This window comes from Sander vitreus, chromosome 11, assembly GCF_031162955.1.
Source record: "Sander vitreus isolate 19-12246 chromosome 11, sanVit1, whole genome shotgun sequence".
In the NCBI taxonomy this organism is placed as follows: Eukaryota; Metazoa; Chordata; class Actinopteri; order Perciformes; family Percidae; genus Sander; species Sander vitreus.
Window position 1 is genome coordinate 17,323,776 of NC_135865.1, and position 18,732 is coordinate 17,342,507.

Below are 18,732 nucleotides of genomic sequence, written 5' to 3' on the forward strand. Positions count from 1 at the left end.
AAGCTAAGCAGCTGCTGGTGGTAGCTTCATATTTACTGTACATATATGAAAATGCTATTAATTTTTTCATCTAACTCTTGGCAAGAAAGCAAATAAACACATTTCCCAAAATGTCAAACTATGCCAATTCCTCCTAAGCAGAAAGTACACTTGATTGAACCGTAATATAACAAGTAAAGTAACACTTTTCAGATAAATATCATTGTAAAAGATAACGCTACAAACAGAAACTAATTTTCATTGTGATCAACAACTCACATTTGTGTTCTTTCAATACCAAGTGCTATTTTGTACAAATGTGGAACGACTTATTTGACTTTGAATGAATGTTGCACATTGATACTTTGTAAATAATAACACATTTCATATGCTCTATTATTTGGATTAATTTAATCTTTTTTATTCATTGTCACAGTTGTGAGAGATGTAATTTTCTGCACCCTCAGTACATGCCTCATGGGACCAGTGCAGACAAACTATGGACAAAAGAAACATTGTGTACTATCACCCTGACAATGACTCCTGACAGTTAAACCTTACTTGCTTCTATATTGTAAAACTCTGACATGGCAAACCTCAGGATGTGGGAATGTACTAAATAATCTTTCAAATGATCATGAAAAAATTAACACAACTTCCAAAAAAAATAATTGTGAATTTGATCCAAAACAACTTTCTGGGTAAAACACTGCGAAAGTATGACATATTCACACGTTTTTTTTTGCAGTTCTGTTAAGTGTTGCATGCTGTCTGTAGAGGGCATATCAGACTCGTATAGGCTCAGAGAAAATTGCCCTTTTCATACCACCTTACCTTCATACCAGCTCTCACCCTACACATTTTGTTTATAAGTATGTGCTAATAGCTTTTGCTAATGTTTAAAAAGGCCCACTTAAACTTAAATGTAACTCAAATGTGAATGTGTTTTAATGTAAAGTTGAACATGGGTAGAAATAAAAGAGGTTTGAGGGAGGGAGAGAGAGACATACATACAGAGAGAAAGAAGAGAGTCTGGATTCTCTGAGACATGGAATAGACTTTTGAGTTCTTTGAGGCACGTGATCTCCCACTACAGCAACATTCAGTTGAGCTGAGCTCCACCACAGTATAATTTGCCTCTGATTTCTAATCTTTGGAAAAGAATGCGAGACTAAGTGCCTTTCACAAATGCAGACTATCGTGGCATTTCTTCAGGCACATTATGGACCAGAGTGATTAGAGACATTAAAATGCAAAGGCATCCCTTGATACTGAATGCATTTACAATCCCATTAAATATGGAATTGTGTCTGTGGGCCAACAGTAAATTTTAAATATCTTTCCCCTTAACAGCTTTTTTATTTCTCTCATACATTTTCCGTTTGCCGCTTGTTTCCTTCACTCTGTTGTTGAATCTGTTTGAGGCTGTGAATAATTTGCCAGTAACTTTCATGGAAATAGCTACACTCTACACAATTATATAGCATTAATCATGGAAATACTATCATGATTTACCATCAGCATCATGCAGACAGTTTTATGACCGATGATTCTGACAGTTGGTTGCTTTCACTGTGAACAAAAAACTAATTCTACAAAGGTATAACATGAAATAGTAATATAATACATCTTGAATTTAAAGGATGGCATGCAGTATTAAGTCTCCCTGTGGAAAGAACCTTGAGCTCATGTATTAGAATTTTTTTTTAAGTATCACATTCTGCTGTGTTATTTTCATTTTTAACTGCTTATCTGAAAATCAGACATACACGCAGCTTGAATTTCTGACAGGTAATAATGAGCAGAAAATCCATTGTTTGCAAAAACATTCAATTTATTTTATGTTTTTTGATCAGGGCACAATTCAATTAAATGTAATATGTAAATAAAGCTGTACAACCAACTGCGGAATTTGCACACCACAGTGAAAACAAGCATCTGCTGAATAACCTTCTAAACCATAAACAACCATTTACGTATCATAAATTCACATAAACTCCTTCGCGTCCCAGTTCAAACTAATGCTGCATTATAATAATCCATCTATCAGCACAGCCATTTGACCTGGTTTAATGTAATCCAAAGAGAATCGCCCACACTGAATCTATGATCACCTCTGTTCTCATTAAAGAAAAAATGAGGTTACATAACATTAGGTTCCAAATTGAGCTGAAAGAAAGAAAGAAAAAAACAAGTGTTTATCAAACTGAACTGTCCTCAATGGTTTCCACTCATTTCTTTGCTGCGTTAAAGAACATTATGCTGTTGTGTTTTGCCACTTATAAATACTAAAATGTGGTGATGTCAGTTGTACAAATTTGCCCGGGCATGACAAGACCTTGTAGAATATTATCACAACAATGCAGATTCTTCTTTATTTATTATTTTGATTAGGATAAAAGTTCTGCTGTGATATAAACTCCACCAATCAATGTTAGATGTATTTCAACTATCATAGCAGAGTTAAGTTTGGATTTTTTTCTTCTATCACCTTACAAAGTTTTTTTTGGGGGGGCTTTTCCCTTTATTTGTAAGTGGATAGACATGAAAGGGGGAGAGAGATGTGGGGTGACACGCAGCAAAGGGCAGCAGGTCGGCTTCGAACCCTACCGCTGCAGGACTCAGCCAACATGGGGCGAACACTCTTACTGGGTGAGCTAGAGGCTTCCCCATCACCTTACAAAGTTGATATGGCGAGTTAGCATAAAACACTTGCCTACTTACACATCCAGCAGATATAGAGCAGCAGTCACCTTCATTTGGAGTCATGTTTGTGTGTTTTGTGTTTTGTTTTTTCAATTTCACCCTGAGTGGAACACTGCCAAATTTAGCCTCTTAATGACAGCACAAGTTAAAAACACATCACATGGACTCAGGTGTAAATTGGGACCTGCACAGAAACCCTGTAACAGAAAAAAGACTATTACTAACTTAGACTAATTGTTTTATACACTGAAAGCTTACAAATATAGCTAGCATTATTCAGCATGGAAAGAAAATGATTTAAGAATAAGACAAAACAAGGTGACATCAAATGTCATGCATTTTAGTGGGAAGCCTGAGTGTTGCTGGACTCAAGCTTGTAGGAATCTCAATATTCTTGGTCAATATATCCAAACCTCTGCATGCTAATTACACACATTGGTGTGAATCTGATTAGGTGATTCTAAATATCAATTATTGTCTGGAATTGGAGCATTTTTCATATATTATCTTATTCCAAACATGATCTAAACATAGTGTATCGCAAATGAGATAACCTCTGCTTGAAGAAACAAATACAATCTATCACAGTTATTCTCTCCATTAGCTGGAAAGCTTATACTGTAATATTGCCCACCTACCTTTTGTGTTAACTGCAGCCTTTTCCCTTTCAATGTGTCTCTGTGGGCTTTTCACAATGTTTCAGATCATTACTGCTTTATTGTTAGTGTTGTGTTTCAGATTATTGTTAGTGCTTTAACCACAGCTCGCTGTGAACTGTATGGCTGACTAACGAAGTGTTCTGAGCAAAATACACACAAGCTGTCAACAACTCTCCTCCACACCCTATTAAGATATATGGTAGATGGAGAAGTTGGAAGTAAATAGAGATAAATTGTGAGCAGAGGCCCCAAACATGTGACTTCAGTATCCAGATGCTGGGTAGTGGAACAATTATTCTCTGGGTTTCTATTCTATGTAGTCTCCACAGCAGATGAACAACAACACATAATTATAATGGAGAGAAAAAATCTCTATCAAATCTAATAAGCTCCACTAGAGGTTGGACAGAACAACTAAACAGAAGGAATGGGCATGGACACGTGTTTGGTGGAAACTAAATCAAGTCCTTAGTGAAGATTTAGAGCTTTATTTTTAATATTACTGCTTAAATGTAGCTTACACTGCACTGTCAGCTATTATGTTTCAAAAAAATGGGAAATTAGCTTAACCCGGGTTGAATATGCCTGTGCCAACACCTCACAAATATTACAAAGAGGGGGGCATGTGTTGCAGTCCATTACAGTAGTCCAAAGTGCCAGAGAAGTGTCGCTACAATTCTGTGGTTGGATTTTGAAGAGATTATTGTATTGTGACCAACTTAAGAAGATGTATAGAGTCCACTACATGGCCAAAGCTATGTGGACACCTGAACAAAGCATGCAAACAACCAAGTGTTACATCATTACACAAGTGATTGTTGAACATGTAATTCCAAAACCAACAACAACACAACACTATCTGCCCTTCTGGGAAGAATTTCTACAAAACTTTGGAATTTTTGCTCCTATTCAGCTGTAAGAGCATAGAAGAGCGATAGGACCTGCAGTCATCATCCAATTCCTAAGCCTACATATATACATGTTTCCCATAAATCAGGAGAGAGGCAGGATGTAGTCTAATCTAATGATTGGAAAGATAAATCACCTTTTGATCTCATAGATGAGAACATTTTCTCAGTGAGACTCTTGAAAACATCGCTTTATTCATTTGCTGTTTTTACATACAGGTTACAAAGTGAGATGATATTACTGATCATCTTTCTTTTTTGTGTGTTAATAACAGATAACCAGAAAAAAAATCAACTATTGCCAAATCAAGACATGATCAAGCATCATTCCTCCTTCAGAAGTGTTGTGGATGTTTTAAATAATTAAGCTATTTTTTTTTTTATTTTTTTTTTTTTAGAAATAAGATGCACCCTGAACAAAACCTTGCCCATCTCACCAAACAAAAAAACAACTGAGCTTGCCTTGTGAGTGCAAGCACACGTTCGCACGCACGCGCCCACGCTCAGGCACGCTCACTAGACAATAAACCAAACATCAAAAGAAGAAAGAAATAGGCTTTTGCTATATAAAACCATCACTCTGTAATGGCTGTGAAAAGACGATAAACAGAGCAGGGACTATCTCCAAGCAATGGCATATCGTTCTCCCCGTTTCTTCTATTTTGCAACTTTCTTAAGTGTACACTCTCAAAAACAGGCTTACAGTTTTGTTTTTTTTTTCATAAGGGGTTATTTTTAATTCTAAAGCGAGGGATTGGTCACACTTCGTCTCATTAGCATGAGGAGCCGTATAAACCCCGCCACTGCAGAATTTTGAGCTGTGTTGAAGGCGAGGCAACAAGCGTATCTGACTGGCTGCGCGCAAGGAGCGAGTAACTTTCACTTCCAGCACAGTTCAGTTCATACAAGCGGGAGCTGCATGGAGAGCTCACTCCAGAGGTGAACTGCTCTCATCTGTTCAGCACACAATGAGGCTGCTTACCGAGGGAAAGATTACTAGGAAGATGATACGGGGCAAATGTATAACTTATTGGCACCGGTGGATTTTTATATTCTCAATCTATCAATTTTTATTTGCCTCACCGGCTCAGTCCGAGGGAAATACTATTCGATACCAGACTAATGAGGAGGACGCACCAGGTACAGTCATCGGAAACCTTGCCAAGGGCATGTCCTTGAGTCCGTCTCATTCCTCCAAGACCAATTTCAGGATGATGAAACAATTCAATGATTCATTCATCAGGGTAAGAGAAAGCGACGGGGAACTCACTGTCGGGGAACGAATTGACAGGGAAAGAATCTGCAGACACACTCTACAGTGTCTCATCACTTTTGACGTGGTGAATTTCTCCAAAGACCGCTACAGATTGATTCACGTTGAGGTGGAAATAAAGGACATCAATGATAATTCTCCGGAGTTTCCAAACAAGGAATCTGTAGTGGAGATCTCAGAGAATGCAGCATTGGGATCCCGTATCCCTTTAGACCCAGCTGCTGACGCTGATGTCGGGTCAAACTACATCCAAAGCTATCAGATTTCTGTCAACAGTCATTTTACCATTGATGTGCTCCTGAGAGCGGATGGGGTTAAATATGCGGAATTGGTGCTAATGAAAGAGCTAGACAGGGAGACTCAGTCATCATTCACTGTGGAACTGGTCGCCACAGACGGAGGAAACCCTTACAGATCGGGGTCAACAAAGATAACTATCAAAGTGACTGACTTTAATGACAATAGTCCCGTTTTTGACCAGAATAGTTTCTCAGTTAGTTTGCCAGAGGACGCACCGGTTGGCGCTGTTATACTGGACTTAAACGCCGTTGATGCTGATGAGGGTTTGAACGGAGAGGTCGTCTATGGGTTCGGAAAACAGGTTTCTCATGAGATCCGAGGACTTTTCCAAGTGGATAATAAATCAGGTTGCCTGACGCTCAGGAGCCCAGTGGATTTTGAGGACAAAAGCACATATGAGCTAGACGTCCAAGCGACTGATCTGGGACCCAACCCGACCCCCTCCGTGTGCAAAGTCATAATTTATGTCACAGACGTTAATGACAATGTCCCAGAAATCAGCATCACCCCGATGACCTCCATCACGACAGGCATTGCATACATCAGCGAAGCGGCAGACAAGGACAGTCTGGTGGCGCTGATCAGCACCCTGGACAGAGACTCAGGTGTTAACAGCCAGGTCCACTGCACATTATACGGTCACGACCATTTCAAACTCCGGCAGGCTTACGAGGACAGCTACATGATAGTTACAGCAGCAGTCCTAGACAGGGAGAGGATTAGTGAATATAACTTGACGGTCATGGCTGAGGATTTTGGGTCACCTCCGCTGAGAAAAATCCTTCAGTATACCATTAGACTCAGCGACGAGAATGACAACGCCCCTCACTTTACTAAAGCTGTCTATGAAGTTTCAGTGGTGGAAAATAACGCCCCGGGCGCTTATATCACCACAGTCGAGGCCAGTGACGCGGATCTGGGCAATAATGGCAAAATTACTTACAGACTTGTGGACAGTGTTATCATGGGGTCCCCAGTGAACACATTTGTGTCTCTTAATTCAGTGTCTGGCTCTATATATGCACTGAGAAGTTTTAATTATGAAGTGATGAAACAGCTAGACATACACATCCAGGCAAGTGATGGGGGGTCACCACAGCTGCAGAGCACAGCTGTCATCAGACTAAAAATAGTCGATCAGAATGACAACCAACCTTCTATCATAAATCCACCCCTTTACAAAGGATCTGCTGAGGTTTTCCTGCCCAAAGATGCACCTTCAGGTTATGTGGTATCCCAGATAAAGGCCACAGATGCTGATGAAGGTATAAATGCACAGCTGTCCTATAAAATCACAGAGGGGGGACACCTGGGTTTCTCTATCAACAAAGACACAGGGAAGGTGCATGTGAGCCGACAGCTGATGTATGATCTCACAGACAATGTCAGAGTCACAGTGTCGGTCACTGACAATGGATCCCCGGCGCTTACCTCTACAGCCATTATACACTTCAGCTTTATAGAAGGAACTCTACCCAGTATGCCTTCCTTGCCTCAAAATGGCAGTGAGGAGCTCTTTGAATGGGACATGTCCATAGCCATAATCATTGTCCTGGCAGGGAGCTGCTCTCTCCTCTTGCTGGCTATCATTCTCATCACAACCATTTGCAGCAGTCGGAAAAAAGAGACAAGGGAGGGGAGGTGTGATCAAAAAGAAGACATACCAAATGTGGAAAAGGTGGAAAGTGGTCATGTTGATTCATTGATTGCCAACCACAAAGGCAAAGTGTTTGATGCCCATCCATTTCCAGAGAATCCTCCATTGGCCAGCAGCAACACAACAGAGACAGGCTGTGAGGATGGCAGGCAGACAGCAGGCATCTTTGAGTCAAACAACAGGGTGATGGAGGGTAAATTAAAGGTAAGTCATTCTTTTTTTCTGAATTGTTTATTTATCACCAAGTTTATCGTCTTTTGAATCTTCACTTAACATTTGTGTTGAATGTTTTGTCTTCGAAGGGTTACTCTACTCTTCCGGGATATGGAAAAGAAACAGTCAGACCAATAACGATATGGAAGGGGAATTCATTCACCACAATCTCTGCAAGAGATCCCCACATCAGTGGCAAGGACAGTGGAAAAGGGGACAGTGACTTCAATGACAGTGATTCTGACATAAGTGGAGATGTGCACAAAAAAGAGTCGCCGCCAACAAACAGTGAGTGTCACGAAAACATTATAAGAAATAATAATAAAATAGAAATTCAGAGAAATTAGTAAAATGAGACTGGATACAAATATGAAATCCACGCAATGATGTGACATGCATTCATTTTTGCTTCTTGTAGTGGGGTTTATATTTTAATCTAAGCCATGCACCAGATTGTACCCAGTTACAACAATGCATTTTCTAATACACTGGACACATTATGATTGATCTTACCTGGGCTCACTGGGGTCTTTCAACACCAAACACCCTCAACCAGGTGAGCCAGCAAATATATTCGTATTACACCCTGACAGCACTGCTGTTTTCCACAGGTCTCTGGGCATGTACAAACGAGTGCAAAGTGTTGGGACACTCGGACCGATGCTGGAGCCCTTCAGCTACAAGGCCCAATACAAGCACGGCCTGTGGACCGCATCTGTCAACTTTCAACAAGACTGCTTCTCTTCCCAGGAACACCGGAAGGGAAAACTACTATCCAGCACACATACCCAAAACCAACGGTCTGCAAAGTGTATACGAAAAAGTCCAACACCAGGAATTTGATTATATTCTAGTTGGTCCATCGACACCGGCCAGAATACAGGAAACAGATGAGATGTCCATTCCAGAGTACACAAACTCTTAAAGATCAAAAATACATCCAAAGTGATCCTGTCTTTATACTGTACAGTACTTTTATCTTAATTGACTCTATGTTGGATTGTTGCAGTGTTTTGTAGTATGTTTTGTGTCTTTTGGCTCATATAAGACTGTTCATTATATTATGTGTAATATGCAAGATTTTGTACATTAATAATATATTTTTCATAATGATGTAATGTAAAAAAGATTTTATTATGAATTTTCAAGAGCATGTGTTACTATTTAAGGGGCATGAGCTATGGACATTTAGGCCAAAAGGGGCCTTTCCACAGTGAAAAACAATCAATATGAAAGATTACCATGTTTGTGGTAGGTTTTGTCACATTGTTGCACAAATAAACGTTAAAAAGTTAAAAGCTAAATTGTTTTGCTGTTTAACCACAATTTAATAGGTGAGCTATCTGGGCTTACAGGACACAAATGTAATCTTTTATGAAGAATACAACCTATTGTTCCGAGGAAATATTCAGAAAAGCACACAGAATAACCTCAATTAGCCAACTGAATGCATTTTATTTGCATTAAAGGTTTATAAGCCACAATGAATAAAATGTGGTCCTCCAACGATCACAGTTAAATTGATAGCAAGCATACAGCAATGTCATATTCTTTTCATGGTACACAATATAGTTACCGGGCTGCCTCAATTTGCATGCAAATATTGCAATTTTGATCAAATGCTCATACAATTACATATTATTTTCCAAGGTCAAAGAATCTCCGCACCCTTTCTGATTGCCGCCCAGTTTACCAATAATCCAACAAAAATTGGTTCAATCTGTTTCCAAGCAACAGCAGCAGTGCACATTTGAATCTTTTTTCTTTATATGTGTCTTCTTTTTAAGTCATGATAAGGACCGAGTAACCTTGAACACCATTGTCAAATCAAAAAAAATTAGTAATTAACCAAAGGTTATGTCTGTGTGTGTGTGTCTCTTATTGATGGTATTGCAAGGCATTCCATTCTTGTGGCATATTGTAGGAATATAAAGACCTAAGAAGACTCACTTCTGCATGCAAGTTTGACTACAGGGAGTGCAAGTCTGTTCATTTCACACCTGTAACCACAAAAAACTGAAGGAAATCTGCAGTATTCATACACATTTATGATGATTGACATGCAACTATAAGAGGTGGGTTGATTTAATGAAAGGCATGAAACATAACTGACTTATATGTAAGTGCTTATATGTTTTCATCCTCCTTCCACACTGACTGAAAGATTAGTTAACAACCTTTCTACCACCCATTATATTACTGCCTATACACTAGCCAATCTGAGCTCAGAACTTGTTTTAGTTTGGTACCACAGGATGGCCACCTTGCTTTAGACGACCTGGACCTACAGGTAACATTCAGATGAAGAATTTAGCTCAAACATTTTATATCAACTGTGAGTCATTCACACTGAAATGTTAAAAAGCCTCCTGGTGGATAACCTGATTCTCCAAAGAGAAGCAACAGTATTAGTGGAGGAATTAAAGAGGGCATCACGAGAGAGACAATGGAAAAAGTCCAAAATACCATTCATGGATCTGGCTGTTTTGAACACTGTACACCTCTGGTAAGGCAGGCTTAATACATTTTTGATCAGAAATATAATTGACAGCAATGACACGTAAATTTAACTGTAAACTCTGCCAAACTGATACATTTTTCAAGAATGTTATCAGTTGTTTTTGTTTAGTGTGCATCATTTCTTACTTTGCATCTTCTGAACTTTGTGAAGGAACAAAACAGCACACCGACATCTGCTGCGGTCAGTCGCCTCCTAAGATTCGGAGCCGTGGCTCTTATTGTTGGCGCAGTGTTGATGTTGTGTGCATCCATGGCTGCTCTCTACCTGTGGAAAGGCAGCGATAAAAATGTAAGTGTCGACTGAGGATTATGCTGTAGTTATTCAACGCAGTTATTACAGTATCCCTTCAATAACTGATATCTAAAGTGGAAATAAGGTGGGAAATGGATTCAAAGTAGATCCTCTGATAATAAAAACGTTTGAATATAGGCATTATTGCACAAGAGGTATTTATGTAAATAGCAGAAATACCCTATACATAATCTTATTCATCATCACATTTCAGACTGTGAAATTGCATCTTTAATTATGTTACAATCCATGCAAACAACATAAATTGCTCAATTTTATATAAAATAGTTATGTTATGTTTATGTGTCCTATTGAGCTCACCTGTAAAGCAAACAGTCCCACCAAGGTCTGCAACTGCATCTCCTGTAGTGCTTTGCTCAATTATAGTATGCTTAAAATACAAGGGATTTCTGTAAGAGAAGCAACACCAATAATTACTGTGCAGGATGCAGCATGAACATTGTAAAGCTTGTTTTTCTGTATCTCATTTCTATTGTGTTTGCCACAGTGTGATTTACATAACTTGACTAATCAGTAATTTTAACGTTCCACCTTGAATGCTGCCAGGTTTATAATGTTCGTTACAGTATGAGCATCAATGGGGAGGTGAGACAGGGCTCCGTGGAAATTGATTCAGACAACAACGTGGAGAGATTTAAAACTGGGAGTGGAACTGAGGAAGCTGTGGAGATTCATGACTTTCAAATTGTGAGTGAATTTGTCCTTGTTCTCTCTTCCTGGGGTAGTTCAGCTGAGACTTTCTGTATGCTTAGCGAAGTAGCAAAGCTGTGAGTGTAAACATGGCAACTCTGTGATTTGGTGCAGGGAATAACAGGAATTCGCTTCTTTGGAGGAGACAAGTGCTATATAAAATCCCAAATCAAAGCCAACCTTCCACACATGGGAGCTCACAACAAAGAGTCGCTGATGCTTGACCTGGTATATTCATACTACTTGATACAGAATGTTGCAAATTGAAAAAAAGAAATTACAGTGTTGTTAAAAGCAAACACATCCTCTGCTCATTTATTTTTCTAATTCAAGGACATTATCTTTTTCTTCTTGCCAGACAGATGAAGCTATTCCAGTGAGTTTTGACGAGAAGTTCCTCATATGGGTTTCTGCCCAGCAGCCGCTGAAGGACACCAGCTTTCTGAGCAACAAAATTCGGGGTCTTTGCGGGGAGCTTCCCATTTACTGGCTCCAACCTATCTATCCTAAAGGTTTTGCCTTCTTCTCTTCTTTTTATATATTATGTATTGATTCACTCCACCCATGAATCTATAAAACTGGCATGCTAACATGGTCTATTCTATTTAAAGTATTGTACATTCTATCATAGTTCATTCAAAGCTTGATTGTGATTGCCCTGCTTATCTGCTGACACACTTGTAAACTGTACAGTCGTGTCTGAGAAGTTGGTGAAACACTTGATGTCTTGAACATACTCTACATTTAGAGTACACCAAAAAAGGCTCCGGTCTTGTATTAAAAAAGAATGATCTTGAAATATGCAAGAGTGCTTGAAATCACGGCTGCTAATTTAATTATTCAGGACATCTGAGACAGCCCCAGCTATGTAGGATTGAGCTCTGAGGACATGTATGGCATCTTGTGGATGTTGACCCAATACTCTTGCCTCTCGTGGCTGATGTAACAGATGGGGAGAGGAGAAAAAGAGACACACAGCGAGCCAAACGGCAGTTTAACATAGAGGAGTTTGAGGCAGCTGCTGAAGAGAGGAACCCGGTGAGTCACGCAGAAGATGACACCTCCAGAGTGGGGGAAGAAGAGGAGGAGGGAGCACAGTCTGCTGCGGGGTCAGCATACAATCCCGAAAACCCCTATCATGTGAGTACCAACTTCATCAACAACACTGTTTATGATAAACAAGGCTCCAGAGCTGGTGAATATTTGATTAACTATCAAGAGGCATATACTGAGCCCCGAAGCAATCCTTAAAGTAATACTAGGAACTAAAGTTTCTCTGTTTTGTCAACACTTTTTTCAAATGACTTCATAACACCACGCATAAAATGCCACCCTTGTTAAAAATGTATTGTCAAAGAAATAGAAGTACATGGTGTGGAAATGTCCTAACCTCTGCCAGCTGATATAGTACTGCTGCTGCTGCTGTTGAGTAGGTGCCATGTTAGTAGTTATGATTACAGGTCACCGGGGTAACAGCTGCAATTCCAAATTGATGAACTTGTGAACTGAAGTGAAAATTCCCATTGCTTATAAAAATTCATGTTGCCATAGATGTTTGTTTGAGTGGATGAGAAGTTTTTGAAAACATTTGCATTGCAAATGAGTACAAAAAAAGATTGCTCTTTAGAATTAACATTGCTTTAAAACTCCAGCGCAGTGGAGGTGCCGGAGAGGAAGGCGCCATGACCTTTGACACCATGTTAGACCACCAGGGGATCTGCTGCTCGGAATGCCAACGCAGCTACACTCACTGTCAGAGAATATGCGAGCCTCTGCATGGCTACTGGCCGTGGCCTTACAACTACAGAGGATGCCAGGTAGCTTGCCGAGTCATTATGCCCTGTCGCTGGTGGGTGGCACGTATTTTAGGTGTTGTGTAAGAAAACACGCTGCACTTGTGAGAGAATATATCTTTTTTTTGTTAGTAAGACCCCCAGGGTCTCTAAACTTTCAGTTTGTATGCAGTTATGCATGCATATGGGTATTTTCTGAGTTTGACTGTAAATACTGTTTAGCAAGCTATGCATGTTAGCATGAAATGAAGATCATTATGTATGATTATCTGTACTATGATACATATACTGATAATTGTCCTCCATACAAAATATTTTACATATAAACAGGTGCTTTCTTTTTGGCTACTTCTTTTCATATAGCAAAAGTGGAATACATAAATGCCATATTCCTATTTACAGCAACAGACTTAGAAATGAGCACATTCATTTCGGCATCATGTAATACTAAAGCTTTATGTGCTGTACTATGTTTAATGGAAGGTATGGGACAGAGTCCAAAGGCTCAGCAGATCATGTACCTTTCCTGACTGAGTAGGCTTTAATAAATTCTAATTACAGTATATGCTGGCTTTGATGTCAATGTTTTGTTTTTGACATCTTGTTTCCATGGTTCCACTGGGTGCTTTTCTGATAAAACTGAAGTGACAGCAATGGTTGCCATAACTTCCATTCACAGCTGAGAATCAGTTTGAGGGCAATGCAATTTGTGCACACTGACATCTGCATTGATGTGAACTAATGTGAGATGAGTGTCATGGCACTGATGGAAAATATTTCCATAAAAGTGACATTTTTATTAAATAAATAAATCTATATTTTTCTATAATAAAAAAGAGAGGAGTGGATGCTAAGCTACCAAATAACATGATCACAGAGACCTTTTTTACACAGCTGTTATTTTGGCATGTGGTGTCGGCTATTCTGGATACCTCAAAATCAAAAGAAATCAGATTACAATCTCTAAAGCCATATGCCAACTTTCTAAATAATTGAAAGGAGCCATGTTGCGACCAAGACGATTTCACAGAGGGTGATCCAGGGACATCAAATTACAACAGATGTGATATTGCACCATATCTGCCACTAAAGCCGCATTGAAACTCTGAAGCAGTGTGAGCAAACAACACAAAGAGATGCTTGTCGCTTTGCTTGGAGATCTTTCCTGGTTTTCATGGGGGTAGAGGTGCTTATCACATCTGCAGTGCTGATAAGACGGCCTCTGTGCTTCCGTAGGCTATATAATATTAATCCCTCTCCCACGTCTGCAGATGCACTTAAAGGAAGGTGACAAGCATGACATATCCAGGACCTCCTGATGGCTCGTGCTCTGGAGTGCAGCCGCTAAAAGAGCCCCAAGTACCCTCAAGTGATGTAAATTTGCAGGGGGAGTCCAATTTCCATCGCAGCACTGTCACTGCCATGGTCATTAGACTAAATCATCCCGCTGTGTGTCACACAGCTCATTTTAAAGTCCCCTCAATAATGGAGTCATACTTGGACTGCAGATTGCAGCACAACAGTGGAATGTCTGACCTGACAGCAGCTGGAAGAGTACCGTGCACATTATTTCATCTTTAGAAATCACAGGCAGACAGTGTGTATGGATGTAAGAGATAACTTGAAATTACTAATTAATTGAGAGACCTTTGTATATATTAGCTCCAGCTGTTTTTAACAGGACTATTTATATGATCTCTAAAGTTAGTAACTGCAGCTAAAATATAAATTTGATGTGTGCCTGTTGCTTTCTGCGGTTTCTTTGGGTTTCAGAATATGTTGATACAGCAGTAGAAGACAAAGCGCTCTGAGTCTAAGCTAGACAAAAGGAAATGAAAAAACAAAGCAAAAAGCAAAAAAACATAGCACCACAAGCAACAACTCAAAATGCCATTAAACTGAGAAAAAAATACATAGTTCAGAACAACAGCAGTTTTGTTATCCTGAGGGCCTGTTTCTAAATAAAAACTTGTTTCCTTTTGCCATTCCTCTCCTAAGAAGAGAAATGTATTCCCATTGAGTGGAGAAGATGAATGTGTTGGAGAGCAGCTTCCGTGTGTGAGACAGTGGGGCCTTTTTGTTTGTCTCCCCCCTGGGGCCAAGCTTACCCTGGGAGCCCTGCAGACCAGGGAACAAACAGAGCTTTGTGAGCACTGACCCACTGTGCCCAGCAGCCAGACTGCAAACCTCCACTCCTGTGCTAATAGGAAACCACAGAAGAGGAGTCCGCAGCAGCCAAGGGAGGGGAAGCTATCTCGCATCCACCTGTGCTTTCATCATTGCCCATCAAAACAAGCACAGTCAGGCAGGGGTCTGTGGTGCTCTGGTGACCACTGAATCAAACACTTTTTCACCGACATCCTCTTGGCACCAACATTCACCAGAATACATGTGGGATACCTTAGCTGGTGATTTATTTAGTGGCATGGATTTGTGCTAATCAAGCCCATGCACTCACTGGAGCTGCCTATAAATACGTCAATAGCCTGTTATAAATTTGCCTGTTGTTGCCCAAGAGGCATTAGAAGTGTGAATAGAAGTGTGAAGTGAACCACTCTGGTAAACGTGTCCTACATTTGATTGCATGTTTTCCATTACATCCAGACATGAATGAAATAAACAGTAGTGACAGTCCATTTTGCACCTTAACCAGAACACAGAAACCCTTTTAGGCTAGCTCATTATGTTTTTTCTGCAAGAAAGCACTGCAATACGTTTATAGATGCTGGCGTCGTGAAGAACCTGTAACCCGCAGTTTTGCACCGGCAACAACCACCCAGGCACCGAAGATTTGTCTTTTCTTTTCTCCTGAATGGCCAGAAATAACACGGCTGAACGAAGGGGGGCTGGTACAAGGCTTAAATGCGTTTTAATCCCATGGTTGAGTGACCACTTGCAGTTCTGCCCAGTAGTCTGACTCTGCCTGCCATTTGAAGTTTCCTTGTCATTGGCTGGTCTCTCTCTCTCTCTTTCTCTCTCTCAATGTGTTTTATTGGCATGAACAAAAAAATTGTTTCTCTCTCTCTCTCTCTCTCTCTCTCTCTCTCTCTCTCTCTCTCTCTCTCTCTCTATCTATCCTTCTCTCTGTCTCACCTATTTAGTATGCAAGCCCCAAATGGCCATTAATTAAATCCCTGCTGGTATTGTTTAAGGAAGTCTGTCTTGTTTATTTCACTGAGTTAAAACTGTAAATATTGTCTATAGACCTACCTGCACATAGATAACACGTTCTATGCCATGAGACATTATAGCAATTCTCCCAAGTGACTTTACTTTGCACACACTGCAGTGTTTTTTCCTGTGTATTGCACTTGGTTGCATGGTGTCCTTGTTACATTCAAATAAAAAACCTGTAGTGTGGTGTAGGTCTAACTTGGACACAGTGCTGGAATCTGCACCATTGTTTTCTTAGTGACACACTGTATGTGACATTAGTGGACTGGAGGCATCCAACCTGCAGTGGATGTCAAGAGTTCCTCACCAGAGGTGGACAGTTATCTTTACAACACAGCAGGCATGGTTCTCTGTATAACCAATGCAAATACAATACTTCCTCACCCATATAATTTCTTTTTACCCTGCCAGTGAAATATAATTTGAAAAACCATACCATGCCTGATGGGCTCAATATTAGAAGAATCTTTTTTTAAATATGGCATTTGTCAAAACTTTAGTCACCGTAGGATGTACCCCAGAATGTACACGTCCTCTAGTGGGGTGCTTAAAAAGAGCTATAGATAGCTCAAAGCAGATTCAAATCAAGACTTCACATCTACACACTGTATCTGTAACCTCCACAAAGCAATGTCGAGAGGCTTGTCACATGAAAGCAAAAGTTGTCCAAAGAGTTGTGGGTAGTACTGACAAAGTTTATGGGAAAAAAGTAAATGTGTTTTTAATCCTCAGCAGCACGTGCAACAATGAGGGAGCCTGAGCCCTTAGATATGCCACCCTGGGGGCAGGCTCTATACTTAAGGCTTACAACAGCCTCATTATCTCCCTCAACTCACATCAGATCCTAGCAGCAGTTTGTCACAGGCAGGCTCCTCTCTGCCAGTAGGCATCAGACCAATCCTCCTGCAACACTACTGTACATAATTGCCATATGGACAGCATTTTGAGCCAGACTGAAGACTAAAAAGCCCTCCAGGCAGATTCCCCAGATAACTAAATGAATATTTTATCTCATTTCCATCTAATTTGCACCACATTATTATACAGAACTGAAATTTTTAATTAATTGATAGAACAGATCAAACACAGGTTTACACTTTGATTTTCGAGAGCTGTTATTTTGATAATTTGCATGGCTTTTTTCCCCATGCCAAGCTCTTTAATCTCCCAGAAATTCAGCATCTCTATATAGAAACACTATAATAAAACATACAGCAAATTAATAACTGTCAGCGCACATGAAATGCTTGTCTTGGTTGTGTGAGTAGTTCTAGTGAGAAGTCCATTTACCTGCCACCCAACTGATTAATTAATTTCACACTGTTTAATTAAATCCACAGTCTGGGGAGTCTGGGCAGCACCGTGGGGAGCCCTATCTAAGCCTTGTGTGTACAGAGATTACCAAAGAAGGTCTCAGACACCCGCTCTTTCGCTAATGTTGACACTGACGTCAGTCTTCTGTGGATACCGCATAATTGTGTCAGTGTCATCTGGCAGTTGTTAGCCTTTACTGCTGGGGACATGACAGCATTGCACCATTTGTCGAAAATCATTCGTACATACATTAACTAAGGAGGCTGGAGCATTTGACAGCATTTTACATTTGATAGTATCTGACAGAAGCGTCTGATGAAGTGTGCTGCTACAGTATGTAAACCTTGGATTTAGTCAGTTAACTGTACAAAGACAAATTAAAGCCATACTGTAGTGCCATAAAAAGTCTAAAAAACACAAAATATGAAAAAATAGGAGAACCAAACGATGTACATAAAAATATACATGAACACATAAAATACATGGACCATCTTGTGCTAGATCAAAAACTGTGCAAATTGGCTTCAGCGCAAATGAGCATATTGAACTCCCATATCCTGTCCAACACTGTTGTATCCAACAGTCAAAGCCTTAGAGACACAGAGACACTGTCTCTCTTATATCAGAACAGAGAGAGGTGCATTAGTTTGTAGCGCAGCAGGCAATATGACTGTGTGGGCTGGAAAGCACACATGTTACTCTCTCTGTTCTGTTGAAACATATTTTTGGCATCTCTAATCACAAACACATATTAAGTCAGATTGCTTTTTTGTCTTTACAGTACAACTTTAAAATAATTTGATTTGTGGCTAAATATACAATTTTTATGGACTACCATATATGTCAACACTAAAATTTGAAAGGATTACATTGATTCTTGCTAATCTGTCATAATAACAAACATAAACCTGACTCCAAATGGCAGCTTGCTGGTTTAATGTGTTGTGATGTGGAACCAGCATTTTCTTGTGCTCTCTATTTGATGTGCCAAGAGCTATTAGATAAACAAATACTTAGCACAATGACACTCACATGAAAAAAAAGCCATGATATAAAACAAAGCTAGTATTTTTATTATATACATGGTTTCATTTGAAATGATGTAGTTGAACTGTAAGTGCAGGACTTCAATTATCTAAGGTTTAAATAAAGTATCTTTCATGCACACGTTTATGCAACATGTAAATTACTATGAGATGGATGTTTGATTTGAGCTGTATACAGTACGTTACT

The 18,732-nt window shown here is 39.8% G+C and overlaps 2 protein-coding genes across 2 annotated transcripts in view; both read left to right on the plus strand.

The window, feature by feature from the left end:
• Positions 1 to 8,620, plus strand: part of pcdh8.2 (protocadherin 8, tandem duplication 2) — a 32,347-nt gene extending 23,727 nt beyond the window's left edge. The window contains exons 3-6 of the mRNA XM_078262896.1: positions 3,389 to 3,414; positions 5,344 to 7,559; positions 7,781 to 7,983; positions 8,307 to 8,620. Coding sequence (XP_078119022.1) covers positions 3,389 to 3,414; positions 5,344 to 7,559; positions 7,781 to 7,983; positions 8,307 to 8,620 — 2,759 coding nt within the window. The remainder of the gene's footprint in view (positions 1 to 3,388; positions 3,415 to 5,343; positions 7,560 to 7,780; positions 7,984 to 8,306) is intronic.
• A 317-nt stretch (positions 8,621 to 8,937) lies between these two features.
• cnmd (chondromodulin) lies at positions 8,938 to 13,098 on the plus strand. The gene is made up of 9 exons (XM_078262898.1): positions 8,938 to 8,946; positions 9,950 to 9,985; positions 10,091 to 10,201; positions 10,367 to 10,504; positions 11,075 to 11,215; positions 11,333 to 11,446; positions 11,577 to 11,730; positions 12,168 to 12,358; positions 12,871 to 13,098. The coding sequence occupies exons 1-9, from the start codon at positions 8,938 to 8,940 to the stop codon at positions 13,096 to 13,098; spliced, it is 1,122 nt and encodes a 373-aa protein (XP_078119024.1).
• The last annotated feature ends 5,634 nt before the right edge of the window (positions 13,099 to 18,732 follow it).

Coding starts and splice junctions, on each gene's coding strand:
- cnmd (XM_078262898.1), top strand. Junction 11,216..11,332: donor AGATTCATGACTTTCAAATT/GTGAGTGAATTT, acceptor GATTTGGTGCAG/GGAATAACAGGAATTCGCTT. Junction 11,447..11,576: donor AGTCGCTGATGCTTGACCTG/GTATATTCATAC, acceptor TCTTCTTGCCAG/ACAGATGAAGCTATTCCAGT.